At 43.6% G+C, this 21,246-nt stretch overlaps 1 protein-coding gene across 6 annotated transcripts in view; it reads right to left on the bottom strand.

Moving 5' to 3' along the window:
* Positions 1–21,246, bottom strand: part of DLC1 (DLC1 Rho GTPase activating protein) — a 242,050-nt gene that overhangs the window by 116,857 nt on the left and 103,947 nt on the right. The window contains exon 1 of one of the 6 annotated variants that reach the window (XM_081924335.1): positions 4,205–4,497. The exons of the other annotated variants lie outside the window; for them this stretch is intronic. Coding sequence (XP_081780461.1) covers positions 4,205–4,322 — 118 coding nt within the window. The 5' untranslated portion in view covers positions 4,323–4,497. Of the gene's footprint in view, positions 1–4,204; positions 4,498–21,246 lie in introns of those variants that run through there. 6 annotated transcript variants of the gene reach the window in all.

The following is a 21,246-nucleotide window of genomic DNA, read 5'->3' on the forward strand; positions in this document are numbered from 1 at the left end:
GGCCACATGACCCAGAAGCTGTACGCCTGCTCCCTCGGCCAATAAAGCGGGGATGAGCGCAGCAACCCCAGAGTCGGCCACAACTGGACCTAATACCTTTTTAATAATGACAGTTAATATATAGTAACGTTTTCTGTGCTTCATCTTTGATTCTGCTAACTTAACAGCAACATCAAATTGTGCTTTGTGAATGCATAAATGCCTATTATGGATGATGACTCAGGTCCTTGAGTTTTTCAATTTCCTTCTTGGGATGGCAGTGGAACCTGGATAGAGAGGTGGTTGATTGCTATCTCTCTTCAGGGGCAAGGGACAGGAGTGATGAAATGTAGGAAAAGTTGGGAGGAATCCCTCTTGTTTGGCTAGAATGTGTCCCTGAACTGCGATATCTCCTCGCCGTCCCCACCAAAACTTATTGATTCTGCCTTGCTGAAATGTCACATTGATGAGGCTGAACGCTGTTTGTTTGTTAAGGGGGTGGGAGTGACTGAAGTGCAGGAAAAGTGTGGTGGGTGAATGACAGGGTGGCTGCAGAAAGATATGGAAAGCAGCTACCTTAGGAAACCATGGGTGATAGAGACAAGAGCTCAGAAAAGGGTAAGCTAAGGAGAAAGCAGGGTTGCGACAACAGGACATGAAGGTCAAAAGCAGGCAGGCAGGCAAGACGAGATGAGGAGTGGGGGGCTGGATGTGTGTGTTAAGGGCAGTGCCTTTCAGCCTGGATTTCCCCAATGTCGGCGGACTACAACTCCCATCAGCCCCATCTAGGACTGATGGCACTTGTTGTCCAACATCTCAGCGTCTGAGATTAGGACCCAAGGTTGAAGAAGCCTGGGTTAGGGAGCCAAGGCGGCACATGGTTACTGGATTTCTGAGGTGGGAATTCTTGTCTGTTTCCCCACTGTAACTGCATTATTCTGATTTGGGCACATTAAAATGGAGTGGTGATGAAGAGGGCTGAAAAAAATGCAGCAGGCTCTGTTGGCCACCAGCTCTCGAAAGCCAATGGGATGAGTGTATTGAGTTACTTTAAATGCCACTTTTTTCAGAGTAATTTACATATATATGTAAATATCTGTATACGCACCACCTTTTGGGAAGGGGAGAACTGATCTTCCTTAAAAAGCCTGAGCTCACTAGCTAGGATCCCACGGATATGCAGCGCCCCCCCTTCTTGATCTATCATAATGACAAACTTTTTACTGCTCTGTTGGTTAGAGTATGCCAAGGTTGCAGTTCAGTCCCCAAGTGGGACAGCTGCATATTCCTGGGTTGGACTAGATGATCCTTAGGGTCCCTTCCAACTCTAGAATTCTATGATTCTATGACTTGGAGTTAACTGTACTTTAATCCCGTTGAAATCAACGAGGCTTCAGCCATGACAACCAACTTTTCACATTGATTTCAATGACACCCAAGTTCAGCTATCTTAGCCTCCTCCTCATAACATGAGATATTGTTCCCCAGTCTTACAGCAGTTCCAGCCCCACTTCCACAGGTCCATTGGAAACTCACAATCTTACATGGCACTTCATAAGGGAGTGGGAACAAAAAAATTAAATAAGCATCTGGTCCTCAGTTGGCAAAAAATTTGGAAGAGTGAAAGCATTAGCACACAACTGCCGACCCCAATTTTAGAAATGGAGTTATAAGCCACCCATTTAGAAGGAATGTTGAAAATCATTAAGATTCAAAAGCTCGTCTCATCCTTGTTGTGATATTAAAAGACCTGTTTTACATTTCAAACTACATCAGATTTATGTTAATGTAATTGCCAAGTCCTCCCTACCACAAAGAATCCAGTGATTTATAGTTTGCCTCTTTTTTAGAGCTCCCCCACCCAATTCCATTGTTCTAGCTTGGTCAGGAGAGCATGAGACTCTTAATCTCAGGGCTGTGGGTCTGAGCCCCACATTGGGCGAAAGAGTCAAGCATCGCAGAGGGTTGGACTAGAGGACCCTAGTGATGCCATTTGCAGATCTATGATTCTATGATAGTAGAAATGGTTTTCAAACTAACTTTAAGCCTATAGGGCAGATATGGCAACACATGAGCTTTAAGTAGCTTTGAGCAGGCATCTAGTAGGAAGGTTCTTTATGTGCCTGCCAAGGACTATGTTTGCAATGGATTTAAGTTTTTCTTGCAACTTATTTTCGCAATCCAGCTCTGTGGATCTCTATCGTAGAGGCTGGCATTCAAAACGTGTTCAGGTTGCAATCCTATCTACATCTACAACCAACTGGTTCAACAGGCAGCAGCCAGGTTGGTGGCTGGGATTCCATTTAGAACTCATATACCCTTGTTTTGAAATAGCTTGACTGGTTGCCACTTTTTTTCTGGGCCCAATTCAAGGTGCTCAGCGTCTGAAGCCCTAAGTGGCCTAGACATCTGAAGGCAGCCCTGTCTAGGGAAGCTTTTAATGTTTGATGTATTACAGTGTTTTAACATTTTGTTGGAAGCCGCCCAGAGTGGCTGGAGAAGCCCAGCCATATGGGGGGGGGTATAAATAATAAATTATTATTATTAGGGGGCAGGGGGCAGGGGGGCAGGGTGAGCCACTGCTGCACGTCCCAGGGGAGCAACTCAGCGAGCATCCCGGGAGCACGGCGCCCGTGGCAAGTGTCCCAGAGGGGCAGGATGGCAATGTCACCCCCCCCTCAGGGATGACACCCGGGGCAGACTGCACCCACTACACCCCCTTCCTTCGCCAGTGTCTCTTGGTACTACCACTGACCTCAGAAGTTTGTGGCGGTTGTGGCCTGGGAAAGGGCATTCTTTGTGGCAGCTCCTAGATTATGGAATTCCCTCCCCACAGAGCTGAGTTGGGCACCTTCTTTATATAGTTTCTAATATACCTTGAAGAAGCACCTTTGACACCTGAGATAGGTGTTTTCAGGACTCGCCCTATTCCTGAGACTGTAATTTGTTTTAAACTGTTTTTAATATGGAATTTTAAATGGCTGCAACCTGTTCTGGGTTCTGTAACCTGCAGAAGGATGGGGGATATATAATAATTATACCACCCATTCAGTGAACTCAGACTGAACACTTCTAAGCAAACATGTGATTTAAAAGTAAGTTTAGAACAGGGGTGAGGAACCAGAATATCATGATTTGAGTTTCGGGGAGAAAAGCATTTCAATTACATTAAAATTGTATAATCCTAGCAAAATACTATTGCAGCTGAATCCACTCACATCAACAGGCATAAAGCACTGCTATCAAATCATTTACTCCATTGAACTTGCATTAATTTGTTTGGCTGAAGATGAGCAGCTTAAATGCACCCTATAACATTCAGCATGCATTCCCTCCTGAATCAGATGTGTTGCTTTGTTTTTCCTCTGTGACGCAGCCTGACAGCAAACTGCCTCCTCTCCAGGATAAGTGAAGCCCAGTATAATCGCAAACAACGTGTTCTTATCACCACCCTCATTTTCTAGATGCGCTAGTTGACCCACTTTGCTCGGGATCATCAACGGCATCTTCACCCACCATGTGTGGGACCACACCCACCTTCTTCAGATTTTTCAAATGTTGTGGCAACTTTTAAAAAACTGAAATGAGCAGCAGTACAGCTTGCAAGTTAATTCCAAAAAGGTTAAGAAATAAAAAAACAACAACAAGGTTATGATCTTCTTCTTAAGGGCACACAACAAACTGGCCTCGCCATTTTAAGTACTGCAAACCAAAATAAGGTGGTCAAGGTATTTGACTCTGTTTCTATTCCTAGTCCTCAGCACTGTCCTGGACCGCAAGTGCTTGGACCACAAAGTAGGGACAGCCCAGCCAGAGAAAATGCCAGCAATTTTTTACCACCTTGCCAAAACACTAACACCTCCCCTTGGGTGAGGAAACAGCCCCTAAAGCAATCCCCAAAGCATGCCAAGGGAGCGGCCCAGGAGCCGGACTTCCCTGAAGGATAAAAATGCTTCACCTCACATTGCTGTGAAAGAAGCAGAGGTATAAGCTTTGAAAACAGCTTGTTCTTTTTAACAGAAGAAAGAAGAAAATCACTATTGCAATCTTGTTCTGATGCAAAAATAATCAATAAGGCTCGGGGGGGGGGGAAGGGATGTGGAAATATATAATTTTGTTTGAGTGAGAGTGATGCTCTCTCTTATAGTCAATAGCACCTCCTTTCAATCCTTAGGGACACTTCCCCTGGGTGATTAAAATAGTTTCCAGTCACCCCCCCCCTCACCTGCCAGACGTCGGTCTCTTGTGGTCTTCCAAATAGCATCCAAGGCTCTGGTCGTAGAATTTCTGATATGATCACTGAATGATCTCCTCAGAGGAGCTCTCACTGGGTGGTGATCCATAATGCGGAGAAGAAAATGTCACGTCCACAACAGAAAAAGATACATCACCATCTTTCCAGTCGGGCCTCAGGAGAGAGGGACAGTCTCTGCTTAGCTATTTCCCGGATATTCTTTCTGTAAGGTGGGTCCATTGCTCAGGAAAGGTTTACCTTCAGTTGTTCTCTCCTCCCCCCCCCCTTCAAGATTCAGGCATTGCAGTTCCCCTCGCTGCAGACACAGGGAAGCGCAGAGACTGCAGCAGGCAACCTACTGGCAAGCTGCCAGAGTCAGGGCTGCTTCTGCCGCTCCTGCCCGCCACATCTGGAAAGGCTTACCAATGAGCTAATGAGATGATACTCTCATTTAGATCTGGAGCTTTAGCAGGGGGAATAGCCAGAGGTCTCAGGCTTCCTGGCTGAGGGAAACAAAACATGCTGGGCTCGTCGCTTTCTCACACAAGCCCCGTTCTGAAAGGCCTTTCTGCGAAAGCTGACAGTTCAGGTGATCTTTCATTTCCAAGGGGAGGTGGGCACTAAAAGAGAACAAGATAGGAAGAGCCGGCCTTTTCCTGATTGCAGCCTGTTTGTTTTGCTTCTCGTGGTCTCCCCCCACCTCCCTCTCTCCTTTCTTTCCACATGATTTGAAACGCCTCTCACAGTCTTCCAGGCTTGGGTCCTCTTTTCTGAAGCCTCAGAGTGCCTGGCAGTGCTGAGGGCCCCTGCCCAGATGTCCTTTCCATGGCACCTTCAAGATCTTTGCTCACAATGCGGCCATATGCAATCCCGCCTTCAACTACTGTTTGCGCCCGCAAAAGTTTTGGGGTGGTCACACTGCTTCATTTCTAATACAGTGGTATCTCGGGTTAAGAACTTAATTCATTCTGGAGGTCCGTTCTTAACCTGAAACTGTTCTTAACCTGAGGTACCACTTTAGCTAATGGAGCCTTCTGCTGCCGCCGCACCGCTACTGCGTGATTTCCCAAGGTAGCACTGTAACTAACTAACTTTGTGGTGAGTTCCCCCACCCTTAAAAAAAAAAAAAAAGCAGCACTGGATATAACTTAAATAAATAGAAATACAGTGGTACCTCGGGTTACAGACGCTTCAGGTTACATACGCTTCAGGTTACAGACTCCGCTAACCCAGAAATAGTACCTCGGTTTAAGAACTTTGCTTCAGGATGAGAACAGAAATTGTGTGGCAGCAGCACAGCAGCAGTGGGAGGCCCAATTAGCTAAAGTGGTGCTTCAGGTTAAGAACACTTTCAGGTTAAGAACGGACCTCCGGAACGAATTAAGTACTTAACCCGAGGTACCACTGTAGTTAGTTAGTTAGTTAGTTAGTTTATTGCAGGCTCAGTCACACTGCCACCCCCTGCCCCAGGGCAGTGGTTAAATGTAAGATGTCATGAATTAAGTCAAGCAGACAATGATTACAGATATATGTGGATTTTTGGTTCAGGCATTGGGTGTATATTCCCCAACCAGCCCCAACCAGCCCCCCCATAAAATTATTTAATTTTAAAAAGATAAGGGAACCCCCTGCTAAAAAAACAACAACACCCTGGTTATATCCATCCCCTCCTTTCTGAGGTTGGACAAAAAGATCACCAAGGTTCCTTCTAGAATTCTATGATTCTATTGGGATCTATTTATTTCTATTGATTACATTTATATCCTCACCTTCCTCCGAGGTAGCTCAAGGTGGCATACACACTTCTCTTTCTTCTACTTCCCATTTTATCCTCACAGCAACCATGTGAGGTAGGCCAGGCTGAGAGGCAGTGACTGGCCAAGGTCACTCAGTGGGGACTGGAACCCTGCTCTCCCAGGTCACAGTCCAGTACTCTAACCACTACACCACACTGGTATACTAGATGCACCGAAGGTCTGCTGAAGTATAGGGCACCTTTGCTATGGTCACTATGGACTGATTTATAGATGTGGGCGTTGTAGGCTGAAATGATGGTGTGAATGTGCCCATCTGTGGAAGCCCTAGATCTAGGGTTCATGGGGGAGATTAGTGGAGAGGGTGGGCGCTCTGCACATGCTCAAAGGCTTTACCCTCATTATTATTACTTCACATATCCCAGGGTCAAACTCCGTCTCCAAGCAAGCCAAGTTTCACCTATCAACCAAGGGACTGAAACAGAAAGGGCCATCTCTACTTGCAGTTGACACAAAGAATGGGCCTTATTCTGTGATAAGCATGTAGTTTAAGGGAGTGGGAAGGGAGACAGACTGGGAGGCAGAATATAAGTTCTGTGAGCATACATATGCTCCAAATTTCCCTCCTTTGTTTAAAAATCCAATTAATTTATTTTCTTTTTCTTTTGGTGGGGAGAAACTTTAATGTGATTTGTCAGGGTTATCTCACCATTCAGAAAACAAAATCTTATGTTCCCCTTAGCCTGGAAGGATTTTTAAAAAAGCATTCTGAGCAAAACTGCATTTTTAATAAGCTTGCTAGCAAGCAAGCAAACTCACAGATGCAGAGTGGCCTTTTTGCTGCCCAGACGGTGAACCACAAGAGCAATATCCTAGTTACAGATGTCGCCTGCAATCCCTGATGACTCCATCGAGACGAAAGATAGAGTCTAGTCTTCGCAGCCTAATGAAAGTGCCTTTGCTTGCTTACCCTGTGGAAATAATTCAAAAAAATAGAGCATCTCTCCAAAGGCAATATAATCCAATCACTCACTATGATATAGCGGTAAAATGGATATGCCATCCATTGCTGCCCATCAAGGGTTGATTATATTAGAGCCAAACCTGATATGCTACAGGGATCTACAAAGGAGATTGCATTAATATTGGTGCAGGTGGGGGGATTTTCAGTTCTGGCCAACATCCCTTCTTCCTTCTCTCCCACTCCCATATCACTTTCCTGAATGAAGTCGTTCTCCAAAGGCTGTTGTTTGTCCTTCCGGCAAAAACGTACACCTCACCAAAGCAGCATTTTAAAAACTTTCATTTCAGTAAATATCATTCATTGGCTACCAATGCCTAAACTACACGTGGAATTTTACAGGGTTCTGAATGAATAAAGTAAACAGATGAGTACCACAAAAAGATGGCTTCAGTTGTTCTTCTGTCACTCAGGATTGTTGGTGTTTAGTCGTTTAGTCGTGTCCGACTCCTCATGACCCCATGGACCAAAGCAAGCCAGGCACTCCTGTCTTCCACTGCCTCCCGCAGTTTGGTCAAACTCATGCTGGTAGCTTCAAGAACACTGTCCAACCATCTCGTCCTCTGTCGTCCCCTTCTCCTTGTGCCCTCCATCTTTCCCAACATCAGGGTCTTTTCCAGGGAGTCTTCTCTTCTCATGAGGTGGCCAAAGTATTGGAACCTCAGCTTCACGATCTGTCCTTCCAGTGAGCACTCAGGGCTGATTTCCTTAAGAATGGAGAGGTTTGATCTTCTTGCAGTCCATGGGACTCTCAAGAGTCTCCTCCAACACCATAATTCAAAAGCATCAATTCTTTGGCGATCAGCCTTCTTTTTTTTTTATAAATATTTATTGGAGTTTTTAGGAAAAAGAATACAATAATAAAAAACAGTATTGCTTTGTTTTAACAAAATTTCATAACATCCTTGAACTTCCTCACGTCTCCCGCTCCCACTTACATCATTAATAAGTTTTTGTCAAGCAAATTATCATCTTATTTCCAATTTTGTAACCGCTTATTTAAATACAATAAAATAATTCTCCTGCAAATTTGTTTCTCTTAATCTCTCTTATCATCAAATCCTGATCTATTTTAGTGATGGCCAATTATTTATAACCAAGCATCCTTCTTAACATTCCACTAAATCACAATATTTCTGTAGATAAGTCTTGAATTTCTTCCAATCTTCTTCAATCCTTTCTTCTCCCAGGTCTCGGATTCTGCCCGTCATCTCCGCCAGTTGCATATAGTCCATCAGTTGCATCTGCCATTCTTCCAGTGTGGGTAGATCTTGGGTTTTCCAGTTCTTAGCGAGTAGTATCCTTGCTGCTGTTGTTGCATACATGAAAAATGTTTTATCTTTCTTTAATACCTTCTGGTCGACAATGGTCCAGCTCTCACTACCATATATCACTACTGGGAAAACCAGTAGTCACTCAGGATAGCGAACCACAAAAACAGGAGCAAGGAAACTCAGGTGTGGGGGCAAAATGTGTCCCTCAAGGCTTCTCTGTCGGGCCCTCTGAATTTTACCCAGGTCACACCCCCTCATATGTCCTTCTTGAGAAGGTTTTCTGTTTTGCATGGCTGGATTGTAGCCTTAAATTCTGATAACACTTTTTGGTTTCCTATGTTATAAAAAAAACCCCTGCTCCTTTATCCCTTATGGGGTATCCAAGAGCCCGTAGAGAGTCCTTATGTAGGTTCTCTATCGGTAGGAGAAAATAACAGAGGCCAACCAGAGAATATTGAGAAGCAAAGCAGCTAGTAAGCCTGATCTTTATTAAACTGTTGCAACAGGGTGCTCACAACCACACGCTGGAGGCAGGAGGGGACCCAGAACAATGGTGCGCAAGCCCTTATATAGACTTTTGAAGTTGCTCACCCTGTAGCCAGAGACCACCAGCCCAAATATCATACATACATCACCGAAGGAGGCAGTCTACAGCAGAAATCTTGTTTGCCAGGATATCTGTTAATGGTCACTGATTGCTTGACCTGGGCAGCCTGGCCCTTCTTTTGTGATGGTAAATACTTTAATTCCTGAATCCAGGTCACAGGCTCACCCTATTCACCCACACAAGTACACCCTTAAGACAGGTAAGCCAGAGACAATGGCGAGGATTCCCCATTTCCTTCCTCCTTGCAGAGAAATATTTGAGGCCACCGGGAAAGTCAAAATGACTTCAGGATTGTTCTCCTGTACTATTTTAGGCACATGGTTTATATTTTTCCATATGCGTTTGCCTTGTAAATTCATGAACGTTTATTTTCTATTTGGGACCTTATAATTCTTATAACACCTAGATAGAGGACAGAGAGGAGGATGCAGTTTCGCAACATATCACAAGTCAGGGTCATAAAGGACCTTCATGTCAACAGGCAAATTCTACACATGTTTACTCTATTGATCAGGTCCCAGGTACAGTTTGCACTGATAATAAATGGCAGCAATCGTTAAAATAGTATACTGTAGTTCTATGCTGTTTTTAAAACTATTTTTAAAGTGGTTGCAGAAATACCCACGTTGTATCTATAGTATTCTATCAATTTTGGTTTCCCTGTTTTTCATTTTCCCAATCTTAAGTTCACTACCCATTTTCACATTGGTTTGCAATTTTTGTTGCAAAAATTTGTTGCAAAAGTCCTCATTAAAATTCTACGGCGTTTTAGTGTGAATTTCTCCCAATATACACATTACTGCACACATGTTTTCCTACTATAGACATTTTACAAAGCAATTTCCCCTAATATGATGCATTTTTACACATTGCTTTCTCTAAAACATGCATTTTAAGGCACACTTTCCCCTAGTATATGCATCGTCCTACCGTTACTTGGCTAGAGAACTGAACTGCAAAATTCTGAGAGGTGTGAATTTTGAAGATTCGCTTTCAAATGCAAATTGAATCAAATTTATTCCTCATTCCAAATTACAACAGATAGATGTTCTCCACTCTAGCAGGCAGAAAGAATCGTGCAGCAGAAAGGGAATATACTGCTGTTACTAAGCATCTATTCCCACAGCCAGCTGTAAAGGTGTGGGGTGGGCAGTTATTCATCCACCAAAATCCAGTCCAGCAAGTTGCAAACAGAAATCAGGTAGGTTGCAGAAAAATACCTGCATAGCTTGTAGCTCTGCCAGGCAACTTAAATACAGCTTATATAATATAGATCTTCCGGCTAGGAAATAACGTGAGATGGGTTTTGCCATGCCACAGAAAAAAAGTTCAGTTGCCCCTCCCTGCCACTCTGAAAATGCCTCGGAGCAGCAATAAAAAGTTCCTTTTAACTGTTTGGTTTCCCAATTAACAATGAAGCAAAGCATACAAACATACAGTCCTATGACATTTTCAGGTCTCATTGATGGCGGTCTGCTTTTCCTTTCTTCCTGCCTATAGTTATCCAGTGAAAAGTTCCTCAATATAACAAAAATACCTATGTTTTAAAGTGCAAGGCAGAACACATAGCCTGCTTTCTCTGAGCAGCCCCACTTTAAAAGCCCTCGTAGTAAAGGAAAGTATTTATGACACTCCATTCTTCCCGCTCCTGTTGAAGCAATGCGCTCGCCATGTAAGGAATGTGCACACATCCTTGGGCATCTGAATCCTTGAGTATCACGTGAGTCCTCCGCATGCAGCATGCTCTGAGACTTTATTTTCCATACCCACCCATTCACGTGCAAACACCAGAGATTGTCGGTTTCTTTACTACTGAATGCAAATCATTATAATTAACTTTACAGAAAAACAATGCTGAGGTTATCCCATTAGCAGCATTTTGTGGTGGGCCTCGAGACTGCTGCAAGTTGTGGTTGCTTGTTTTCTTTCTCTTTCAAAGTCAGTTCTGTCTCCAGACTGCCACACTCATCCTGGCAAAATGCTCAAACCCAATTCACTCCACGCATTCCACCTGGGCAGATTTTTATACGTATAATTGCCTTTTCTTCTCTGCTAAACGCCAAATGGTAGATTGATGTCAGAGCCAAAGAGCACTTCAGTTCGTGCTATTTTGAAATGGCACCGCCATCCCCTGCCAGAAGAAAGCCTCCATCACTTTCTATACTCTATGCTATCAACCGCATATTCCACAGTGCTAGTTCGATACATTGCCAAGGCGAAAGATTAGTGTCAATTATTATTTTTTTTTGCCTAAGAAACCCCATTGAAAGAAGCCTGTTGTCTAAGTGCTCTGCTGGATTGCTGCCTAATTTCGATGGACGGGCTGAATGATTTACATGGCAAGATGGTCCTATCTCTTTGCACTGCAGCTGAAAAGGAAGGCGAAACTGCCGCAAGGCCACCATCACAAAAACACAAACCAAACATTCCCGACAAACCTCGAACTCTTTATAAAGGCCAGTCAGGTTGTCCTGCCGATTTCCTTCATGCCTGGCTCACCGGTGGCCTCACCTGCTGCTCTCATGTAATTAGTCTTAAGCCATCCTCAAACAATTAGAAGTGCTTAGCTTTGCCCAAATTGCTGGCAGTCGCTTTTGAAGTTGTGTGTATTAATGAGAGGAAATGGGACATTTATTGAAAACTGGTGCCACAGCTTAAAGCAGGGTCCTTGAAACAGGAAGGAAGTTATTAAAACTTCATTCATTTAAGCCATGTGTGGCGGAGACGGCTTCAGTGGAATTGGAGTGCGTTCACCTACAAAAGCAGCGTTAAAACAGAGCCGGGCGGCTGAGTTTCAGCCAAGGTGTATTGTTTCATTGGGACTTCAATGGGACTTCCCACAAGCCGCACAGCTCAGTCCCAAAGAGGTTTCAAGTAGGGTCATGCTCTTTCCCTTCCACCACCTCATCACCACTTTTCTAAAGATCCCAAGCCACCTCTTTCCAAGGGGAAAAGGAAATACTTTTCTCCCCTCTCCTTCAAACCCAGCAAAGGATTGGCCCAGCGCTGGCTGTAAGCTATAATACCAAAACCAGACCCTCCAAGTGTCCCTATTTTCCAGGGACAGTTCCAGATTTACACAAGCTGTCCCACTTTCTGATTTGATCCGGTAATGTCCCACTTTACCTTAGGGTGTCCCTGTTTTCATTGGAAAAATGTTGGAGGGTATTGAGTTATGTGACCCCTCCCCCCCGAAGGCAAGGAGAAAAGTAACTATGCAACCTGTAGAAGAAATCTGAAGGCAGCCATGTACTGTGGTACCTCAGGTTACATACACTTCAGGTTACAGACTCCGCTAACCCATAAATAGTAACTCGGGTTAAGAACTTTGCTTCAGGATGAGAACAGAAATAGTGCTCCGGTGGTGCGGCAGCGGCAGGAGGCCCCATTAGCTAAAGTGGTGCTTCAGGTTAAGAACAATTTCAGGTTAAGAATGGACCTCCGGAACAAATTATGTACTTAACCCGAGGTACCACTGTAGAGGGAAGTTTTTAAATGTTTAATGTCACTGAGAGACATTGTGTACATTAGGCAATATAGACATGATCGTAAACAAATAAATAAAAACTATTTTTGCATTCTCCAAGCAGCATGAGCTTACAAAACTGTGCATCAATTTCATTCAAAGAGCAAAACTGCTACAAGAAGAACTGTAAGAGTGCTGAAATCACTTTGTTGCAAATAGCTTCATTGATCAGGTTTGCAAAATACTGTACAGTATATGCATAGAACTGAGAAAGCACAAACTAAGCTGTCTAGAGGGATTGCACACATTCTGCGTCTGAGTTGGGTTATACAAACATGCTCTAGTTTTTCAGCCAAAACTTATGCTAACTGCTTATGGAAAACAAATTCCAAAAGCTAATTTTTCTCATGGTAAACAATGTGTTTTCCCACTTTCAAGTAAGGTTAGCATAGCAAAGATCCACACTGAACCATTTAAGAGTCAGAGGCAATTATCCTAAAACGAATACAGTGATTATCACATCAGCTAGAAAATGTACTTCTACCCACAATAAAGTGATTATGAGCAATGCTATACCCAGCACCAACTGAACATATCCATGCAGTGTTTGCATGAAGAAAAATGCAGACTGATTTAAAGGTTTTCAATTTCCTACAATGAAAGTTCTTTCATGAAGGAAAAGAAAGAGATTAAAATGGCATGCGTGGTCAACATACATGATCTATGTCCTCATGTATTTTTCAGTATAGAAGTGGTTTCTGTTTTAGGATTTTGTGGGTGCATCTGCACTGGAGTTTGATGTGGTTTTGAAGCTGTTTGTGTCTCTAGTTGTTTTTTTTTTTGCACTGTGTCCTCATGATGTCCTTCTTATCCAAGTGGTAAAGGTAAAGGGTAAAGGGACCCCTGACCGTTAGGTCCCATAGCGGACAACTCTGGGGTTGAGGCGCTCATCTCACTTTACTGGTCGAGGGAGCCAGCATACAGTTTCCGTGTTATGCGGCCAGCATGACTAAGCTGCTTCTGGCGAACCAGAGCAGCGCACGGAGATGCCGTTTACCTTCCTGCCAGAGTGATACCTATTTATCTACTTGCACTTTGACGTGCTTTCAAACTGCTAGGTTGGCAGGAGCTGGTACAGAACAATGGGAGCTCACTCTGTCACGGGGATTCGAACCGCCAACCTTCTGATTGGCAAGCCCTAGGCTCTGTGGTTTAACCCACAGTGCCACCCGCGCCCAAGTGGTACCCCCATGCTAAATTCATATTTTCCCAATCCAATAAGGGAAGAAAACCCCATACAAATATGTGTGTTACTCAACTGTGGATGTACTGAACTGCATTGTGTGGGTGAGTATTTCTACATGGGCAGTGATGTTTCGCTGAGTGGCTGTTTTATTCTTCATCAGCCAAAAGGAAAGGATGCAGCCTGCCTTTTTCCACTGGGTGTTGCTGAAGGCATCTTGATGGTACTTCTGTTGTTAAAACAGTGCTTTTGTGCAGAGCTGCGTTTGCACAAAATAGATGTATTAAAAAGAAAAACATTTGTCATGCAGGGTAGGTGAGCTGCACACATGGAAACAGCAGCTCACCTAAACATTCACACCCTCCAACATTTCTCAGATGAAAATATGGATGTCCTATTCAATAATAATAATAATAATAATAATAATAATAATAATAATAATAATAATATAACCCACTCATCTGACTGATGCACCATCCATGGACTAGTGGAAATGACAGAGACTTAGAATAAAAAAACTCCAGGCACAGGAATATTTTTTGAGTGATCAGAAAAGAGTTCACAGCCCTTTCACACATAAAAAATTCCACTCCTGGTTACTCTAAGCATTCTTCATTTCAGTTCTATAGTTTAGGACAAGCACCGTGAGTCCCTTTGTTGATGCTCATGGGAGTCAGGAAACCGTAGAACCAGATCCACGACTGGCTTATCTGGTGGGTCAGAGCTGCACAATTGTCCAATGGCAATTGTTGTTTCTGCTACATACTGGGAGGGACAATGCTGGGGCTATACAAGTGCACTGGTGCGAGTGCCAGATTGACTCTGTAGGAAGAATGACCCAGAGTCTCCAGCTTTATTGCTTAAGTGTTTTCTGTCTACTGCTAGGAATATATTTCAGCCTGTATAGTTCTGCTATATAGTTTTCCCCGGAGCGATGTTTGGAAGTGAGAGCTGGACCCATAAAGAAGGCTGATCGCCAAAGAATTGATGCTTTCGAATTGTGGTGCTAGAGGAGACTCTTGAGAGTCCCATGGACTACAAGAAGATCAAAGCTATCCATTCTTAAGGAAATAGCCCTGAGTGCTCACTGGAAGGACAGATCCTGAAGGCTCCAATACTTTGACCACCTCATGAGAAGAGAAGACTCCCTGGAAAAGACCCTGATGTTGGGAAAGATTGAGGGCCCAAGGAGAAGGGGACAGCAGAGGACGAGATGATTGGACAGTGTTCTCAAAGCTACCGACATCCGACATGAGTTTGACCAAACTGCGGGAGGCAGTGGAAGACAGGAGTGCCTGGTGTGCTCTGGTCCATGGGGTCACTAAGAGTCGGACACGACTAAACAACTAAACAACAACAACATAGTTCTGCCCACTGTATGGGGGAAACTGAGGTATAATTTCTGGGATGATCCTGCTCCAGAGCAGTTGGCTAGAGAAGACCAGGGCTCCCAGGTCCAATGTCTGCAACACCCAATTTAAATAAAAGCAGAAGTGTGAGAGGGGTGATATTTTAATCATATGTACTCTATTAGATTTTTGCAGGTAGGGCTATCGGTGTGGGTTACTCTGAAGCAAAACCTGAGCATCCTCTTAGATTTGGCCAAAGAGTGTTTACAGCTTGTAAAATTCAAACAATGCGTCTGCATGAGAGCTAAAATGGGCAATAAATCTAGGTGGTGGCTGAGATTACTCATCTGGATTCCCCCAGGGGGAGGTAGCAAGGTGTTTATAGGTGTATATGTACGGAAATAAAGGACAGACTGCAATTTGAATGAGATGATGAGAGACAAAGAGCCAAGTTTGAGCTCTGGAAGGATTTTAGGGTGCTGCCTGACTCCCTCAAGAAGAGATTAGAGAAGAGTGGTCCTTGGCTTCCTTTTGAGGGTGCTTAAACTGTGTCCCCACCTACGCTGAACCTGTATGTTTGTAAATAAATGCAAACACGGCAATAGGCAACTAATCCCCAGTGAGCTCCTCCCAAAGGGAAGCAAAACTGTACGGTTAGAGCTTAGCATCCATTTGTCCTGAGATACAATGGCGTGTGCCTCAGGGGACGAAGTCAAACCACTTTGTTTGCAGCACCAAAGTGACCTCCCTGAGCAGTGTGGATGGAGGTTCTGGGCTGCCCAGATGAGAGGATCCCCCTCCTGGCCTCACTGATGTGGCCCAAGGGAAAGCAGAGCAAAGGTTGTGCACCACAACCTTGGCTGCTGGATTTGCTGGAAGGAGGCATTCAAGGCCCCACCCAACCTTCTTAGGGACTCCACCCTAGATTTCTGTACGCTTTACTCCGTAGCCTTTTCTTCTCCTGAATACACCCTGCAAGGCAAGTACAGTGGTACTTCAGGTTAAGAACTTAATTTGTTCCGGAGGTCCGTTCTTAACCTGAAACTATTCTTAACCTGAAGCACCACTTTAGCTAATGGGGCCTCCTGCTGCTGCTGCGCCGCCGGAGCACAATTTCTGTTCTCATCCGTAAGCAAAGTTCTTAACCTGAGGTACTATTTCTGGGTTAGCGGAGTCTGTAACCTGAAGCGTCTGTAACCTGAAGTGTCTGTAACCTGAAGCGTCTGTAACCCAAGGTACCACTGTAGATTAGTGTATGCTTATATATCCCTTGTATGCATGCTATATCCTTTGTGACATACACCAGTTTTTATTTTGTGGATTCCGAGAGCCCCATTCCCATGGCACCCACTGTTATGGCAGGATGAAATAGCTGCAGTGAAAATACTGAGCATTCCGCCTGAAGGGGGAAAAAATGTGGCTGGGCACCCTGAGCATAAATGAAGCCACACCTAGATTTCACTGTGCGCTTTCAGGCTCTTCAATACCACAAAGATGTCAACAAGTTAGAAGGAATTCAGATAAGAGCAGCATAAATGATTTAAAAGCTGAAAGGTTTGATTTACTAGGGAGCATTAACCCAGCAAAATATGCCCAGCTTAGCCAAATGACAGCTAATGGAGTTGAGGCAGAGGAGGAATGATAAGCGTCTACAAGCATTTTGAAGACTACCTTGCCTCCAAAAAAGAAAAAGAAAACCAATGCACAGAATTAGATTACTTAAGGTGATGCAAAGGATAGGAAAAATTAGGTGAAAGAAAATAGAAATAAATCCAAACTGAATGGTGGAAGGGGGAGAGAGGGCTGACAAATGAAATATTACCTGGCTGAGAAACTTAGGCTGCATACACACAATACATTTAAAACACATTTAAGGCTGAGAATCCTGGGAAATGTAGTTTAAGGGTGCTGGGAACTGCAGCTCTGTGCCCAGCAAACTATGATACCCAGCATTCTTTGGGGGAAATGGGCCTTAAATGTATGGTGTGTACGCAAAGACATGAACCTGCTTAAAGAAGAGTTGTAGAGTAGAAAGAGAAAACAGGCCAATAAACAGGATATGAGAAATGTAAGGAGCAAAATGTGAAAATGGTTGTTGTTGTTTAGTCGTTTCCGACTCTTTGTGACCCCATGGACCAGAGCATGCCAGGCACTCCTGTCTTCCACTGCCTCCTGCAGTTTGGTCAAACTCATGCTGGTAGCTTCGAGAACACTATCCAACCATCTCATCCTCTATCGTCCCCTTCTCCTTGTGCCCTCCATCTTTCCCAACATCAGGGTCTTTTCCAGGGAGTCTTCTCTTCTCATGAGGTGGCCAAAATACTGGAGCCTCAGCTTCACGATCTGTCCTTCCAGTGAGCACTCAGGGCTGATTTCCTTCAGAATGGAGAGGTTTGATCTTCTTGTAGTCCATGGGACTCTCAAGAGTCTCCTCCAGACCATAATTCAAAAGCACGTGAAAATGGTAGAAACAAGCAAACAGAGAAGAGCCCTGCTGGATCAAGCAAAAAATGGGGCAGGGCATGGCAGGACGGGGCAGGCTTATCGGGGCAGCCAACATGCAGAGGGGCCAGGAAAAGAACCCCCATGCACAATGGCTGCCACCTGTACCGCTCTCCATCCAATTATCTCAGGGTGGTTCATAACATAAAAACACAGGATAAAAGCACAAAATGAATAGTTAAAGCAAAAACCAAACCAAACCAAACCAAACCAAACCAAAAACCTCCTCCTACAAGCACATTTAAAAAGCTATAGATTGTTTAATTAGCCAACACATGGTTGAAGAGGGATGTTTTTGCCTGGCACTTAAAGATGTATAATTAAGGCACCAGGCACCTCTCCCTGCAGAGAGCATTCCAAACACGGGGAGCCACTGCAGAAAAGGCCCTTTCTTGTGTGATGATTGCAGAGTCTGGGTTGGTTTATAAGGGGAGAGGAAGCCCTTGAGGTATTGCAGTCATAAGCCATTTAAGGTTACCCTGAGGCAGAGCAGGATAAACACAGTACTCTGAGAAAGACAGGCACTGCCATGAGCCCACTGCAATTGGTATGTTAAAGTGCACGTCCTGTGACTGTGTGTTGTGGCCTACAGAATGCTCTGGAAACCATACATTGGTGCCTAACTGCTGAAGCGAGGTGGACATGGACCTGAACAATCCACGATCCATGCAGTGTTTGAAACTCCCATTGTTCCAGGCGCATTTTGTGACAAGGAATTTCATCAGTGCAAGCAGTTTCTGAGCTCTGAGACTAAGATTTCAGCTTAAAACTGCAGATTGGAAGGAAAGGAGGACCTTTTTCTGCCTCCCCACTTCCAGCTACTCTCTGAAGACTGGAGAAGAGACCCTCTTAAGAATATTAGGGGGGTGGGCAGGGGAAGGACTAGACCTTGTGAAAAACAAACACAATATTTTAGCTGCAGTTTATTCATTTTCAGCTTTGTATTCTTGTTATAAAAAAGTGTGCCTAGACATTCCATTGTTGCACCCATAACCTAGGTTTAAGGTGTCATTTAGCTCCTAGCTTTCATATCTCACTTTCTAACACTGGATCCAGGCAATTGAGCAGCTTTGCAAGGAAGACTTATATAGTATGTAGAGTTTGCCTGGAGGAATTTACACAAGCCTGGTGTAAACAGATACTCCATATGTTGAGAGAAACAACGAAATTTGGGGTGGAGAGGGGTGGCGGCTGACAGGAGGGAGCAAACAAGATTGGCTAGCAGGGAAATTAAGATACATTTCAGATAGGCTGAAGCAACTCATCCCTTGTCTAAACCTTATCAGATGGTTAGGCTCTAGAGACATAAATCACCAGGCTGGAAGGGATGACAGAGGTCAACGGCCACAGAGATGCAGATCTAGACTAAAGCACGAGAGATGCTACTATCTTCCTAGAGCAACTTATTCCTCTGTCCATCAGTTATGGTCAAAGCTTATTTGAAAAATGATGTTAGCTATATCTATACACCAGCACTCTAAGCCATATGTCTTTGAGGGAAACTGTTTCCCATTTTCTTTATAGCAGCCTTTATAATAGTTGAAATCTGTTGACATATTCCATTTAGCTGGTGCAACACAGTGGCTAAGAGACTATGCCTTGAACAAGGGAGACCCAAGAGCAAATCTCATCTTTATCATAGGGGCCTCAGGCAAGCCTTAATCTCTCAACTATATTTATTGGGGATAAATAATGTCTATGTATCTTGCTAGGCTGCTGTAAAAAACCCCACAACCACTCAGGTATATAGACAAATTCTCTCTCTCTCTCTCTCTCTCTCTCTCTCTCTCTCTCTCTCTCTCTCTCTCTCTCCCCCCCCCCCATCGAGTGTTAAAAACAATACAACATTAAAAATTAAAAACTTCCCCAACCTAAACAGGGTTGTTTTCAGATGTCTTTTAAAAATAGGATAGCTGCTTATTTCCTTGACATCTGATGAGAGGGTGTTCCACAGGGCGGGCGCCACTACCGAGAAGCCCTCTGCCTGGTTCCCTGTAACCTTACTTCTTGCAATGAGGGAACCGCCAGAAGGCCCTTGGCGCTGGATCTCAGTGTCCAGGCTGAATGGTGGGGGTGGAGACGCTCCTTCATGTATACAGGACCGAGGCTGTTTAGGACTTTAAAGGTCAGCACCAACACTTGGTGTTTCCAACACCAGTTGGATTATCCAGTTATCTTCATGGTGCATACTCTGGTGTATTCCTTACAACAATTATTACACCTTTGCATTGATCAGGAATTAGAATTGTTTTGTAGGCTGCATTAATATTTCTCCAGCTGCCAAGGTGAAGCCCAATATTGAAAGAGAGCCACATACACAATCTCTGGCTGCATTTTTCTGAAAATGTCAGAAAGTGCTGAGCAGATGACTGGTTCAGCTGGTGTTTTGGTGCAGTGTTTTGTTTCCTTTTCCTCCACTGAATGCATAATAGAAGGAAAAATAGCTAGAGGATGTACAGGACAACCCAGGTGAAGCTACCACCTGGACCTCTCTAGCACAACACAAATCATTTTCCATTTTTGGTAAAAGGAGACCTTGGAACAACAGAAGCGATTCTTTGCTTAGACAATGAGGCTAAACAAAAACAAAATGTTTGTCTGGATTGGTTTCAGAGGAGCCCGATAGAATCTTTTAAGGAATTATTCTGGGATAGGACATTTGTGTTTCTTGCAGCTTTAGATAACCACATCTGTGGACACCATTCCCAGTGTGTGGTTTTTATCCAGTGAGCATTGTAGAAGCTCCACAATGTCCCTAGGCTGTTCACATTTTGTCTAAATCCTCTTTGGTTCTAGTCAAGTCTTTGCTATGCTGTGTATCCATTTCAGTCTTTATTTTGAATGAGTACGCTATTGTTCAGCCCATACTAGTATGTCACAACAAAATCATTGTTTCCAGAAAGCGGAAAAGCACAAAAGAAGTAGGATTTTACACATAAACACACAGACAGTTATTGTAAAAAAAAAAAGCCAACCACATACATAGCTAAAATCTTTGCCGCCACAAAGGTGAACAAGATGTACTTTTTTACAGAACAATGGTCACACCCACACCATATATTCAATGTTCATTTAAAACATGCATCTTCTGCCAAACTGTAGTTTGTGAAAAATGCTGGGAATTATAGCTCTGTGAGGGGCAAGCTACAATTTCCATAATTATTTGGGGGCAAGCTATGTGCTTTAAATGTGTGGTATGGATATGCTTATCATTTTCTGTGTTGGAGAACAAAAATTTGATTTTTTTTTTTACCTTTCAAAAGGAAATAAACATCTTAGCAAATTATTTATATCTTAATATTGGGAAACTACAGGTGATATGTCATGCACATCTCTTCACCACAAATGTAGTGACTTAACTTATATGGGACTATTTAAATTATTCACAGTAATATTCTTTATCATCTTACAGGAATCCCTGCCTAAGGATAGATCTTCATCAGTTGTTAAAATTATGATTGTAAATATCTGCAAAAAAAAAAACAAAACACAAAACCTACCTTGAAGGTAACTGCCTATATTAATATGATTTGCATCATATTGCACTGATGAATCTCAAAGGATGTCTCTCCTATTTCTGGAAAGGAAAGGGGGGAAGTTGTATCTCTCCAATTAGATTTAAACATCGGTAAGGAGGATAAGTAACAGAATCCCAGGAAATGAAATGATCATGCTATTTTTAGTTGCACTAGAGTGTACTTGGGCAACAAAATGTTTTCCTGTTAAGAAAACAGGACAGAGGTAAGGGAGTCATGGGAACTGGTGGAGAAAGCAACAAAAAGCATTCAAACCCAACACAGATGCAGTAAAGATTTTC

This window comes from Podarcis melisellensis, assembly GCF_964234715.1.
Source record: "Podarcis melisellensis genome assembly, chromosome: 9".
In the NCBI taxonomy this organism is placed as follows: domain Eukaryota; kingdom Metazoa; phylum Chordata; class Lepidosauria; order Squamata; family Lacertidae; genus Podarcis; species Podarcis melisellensis.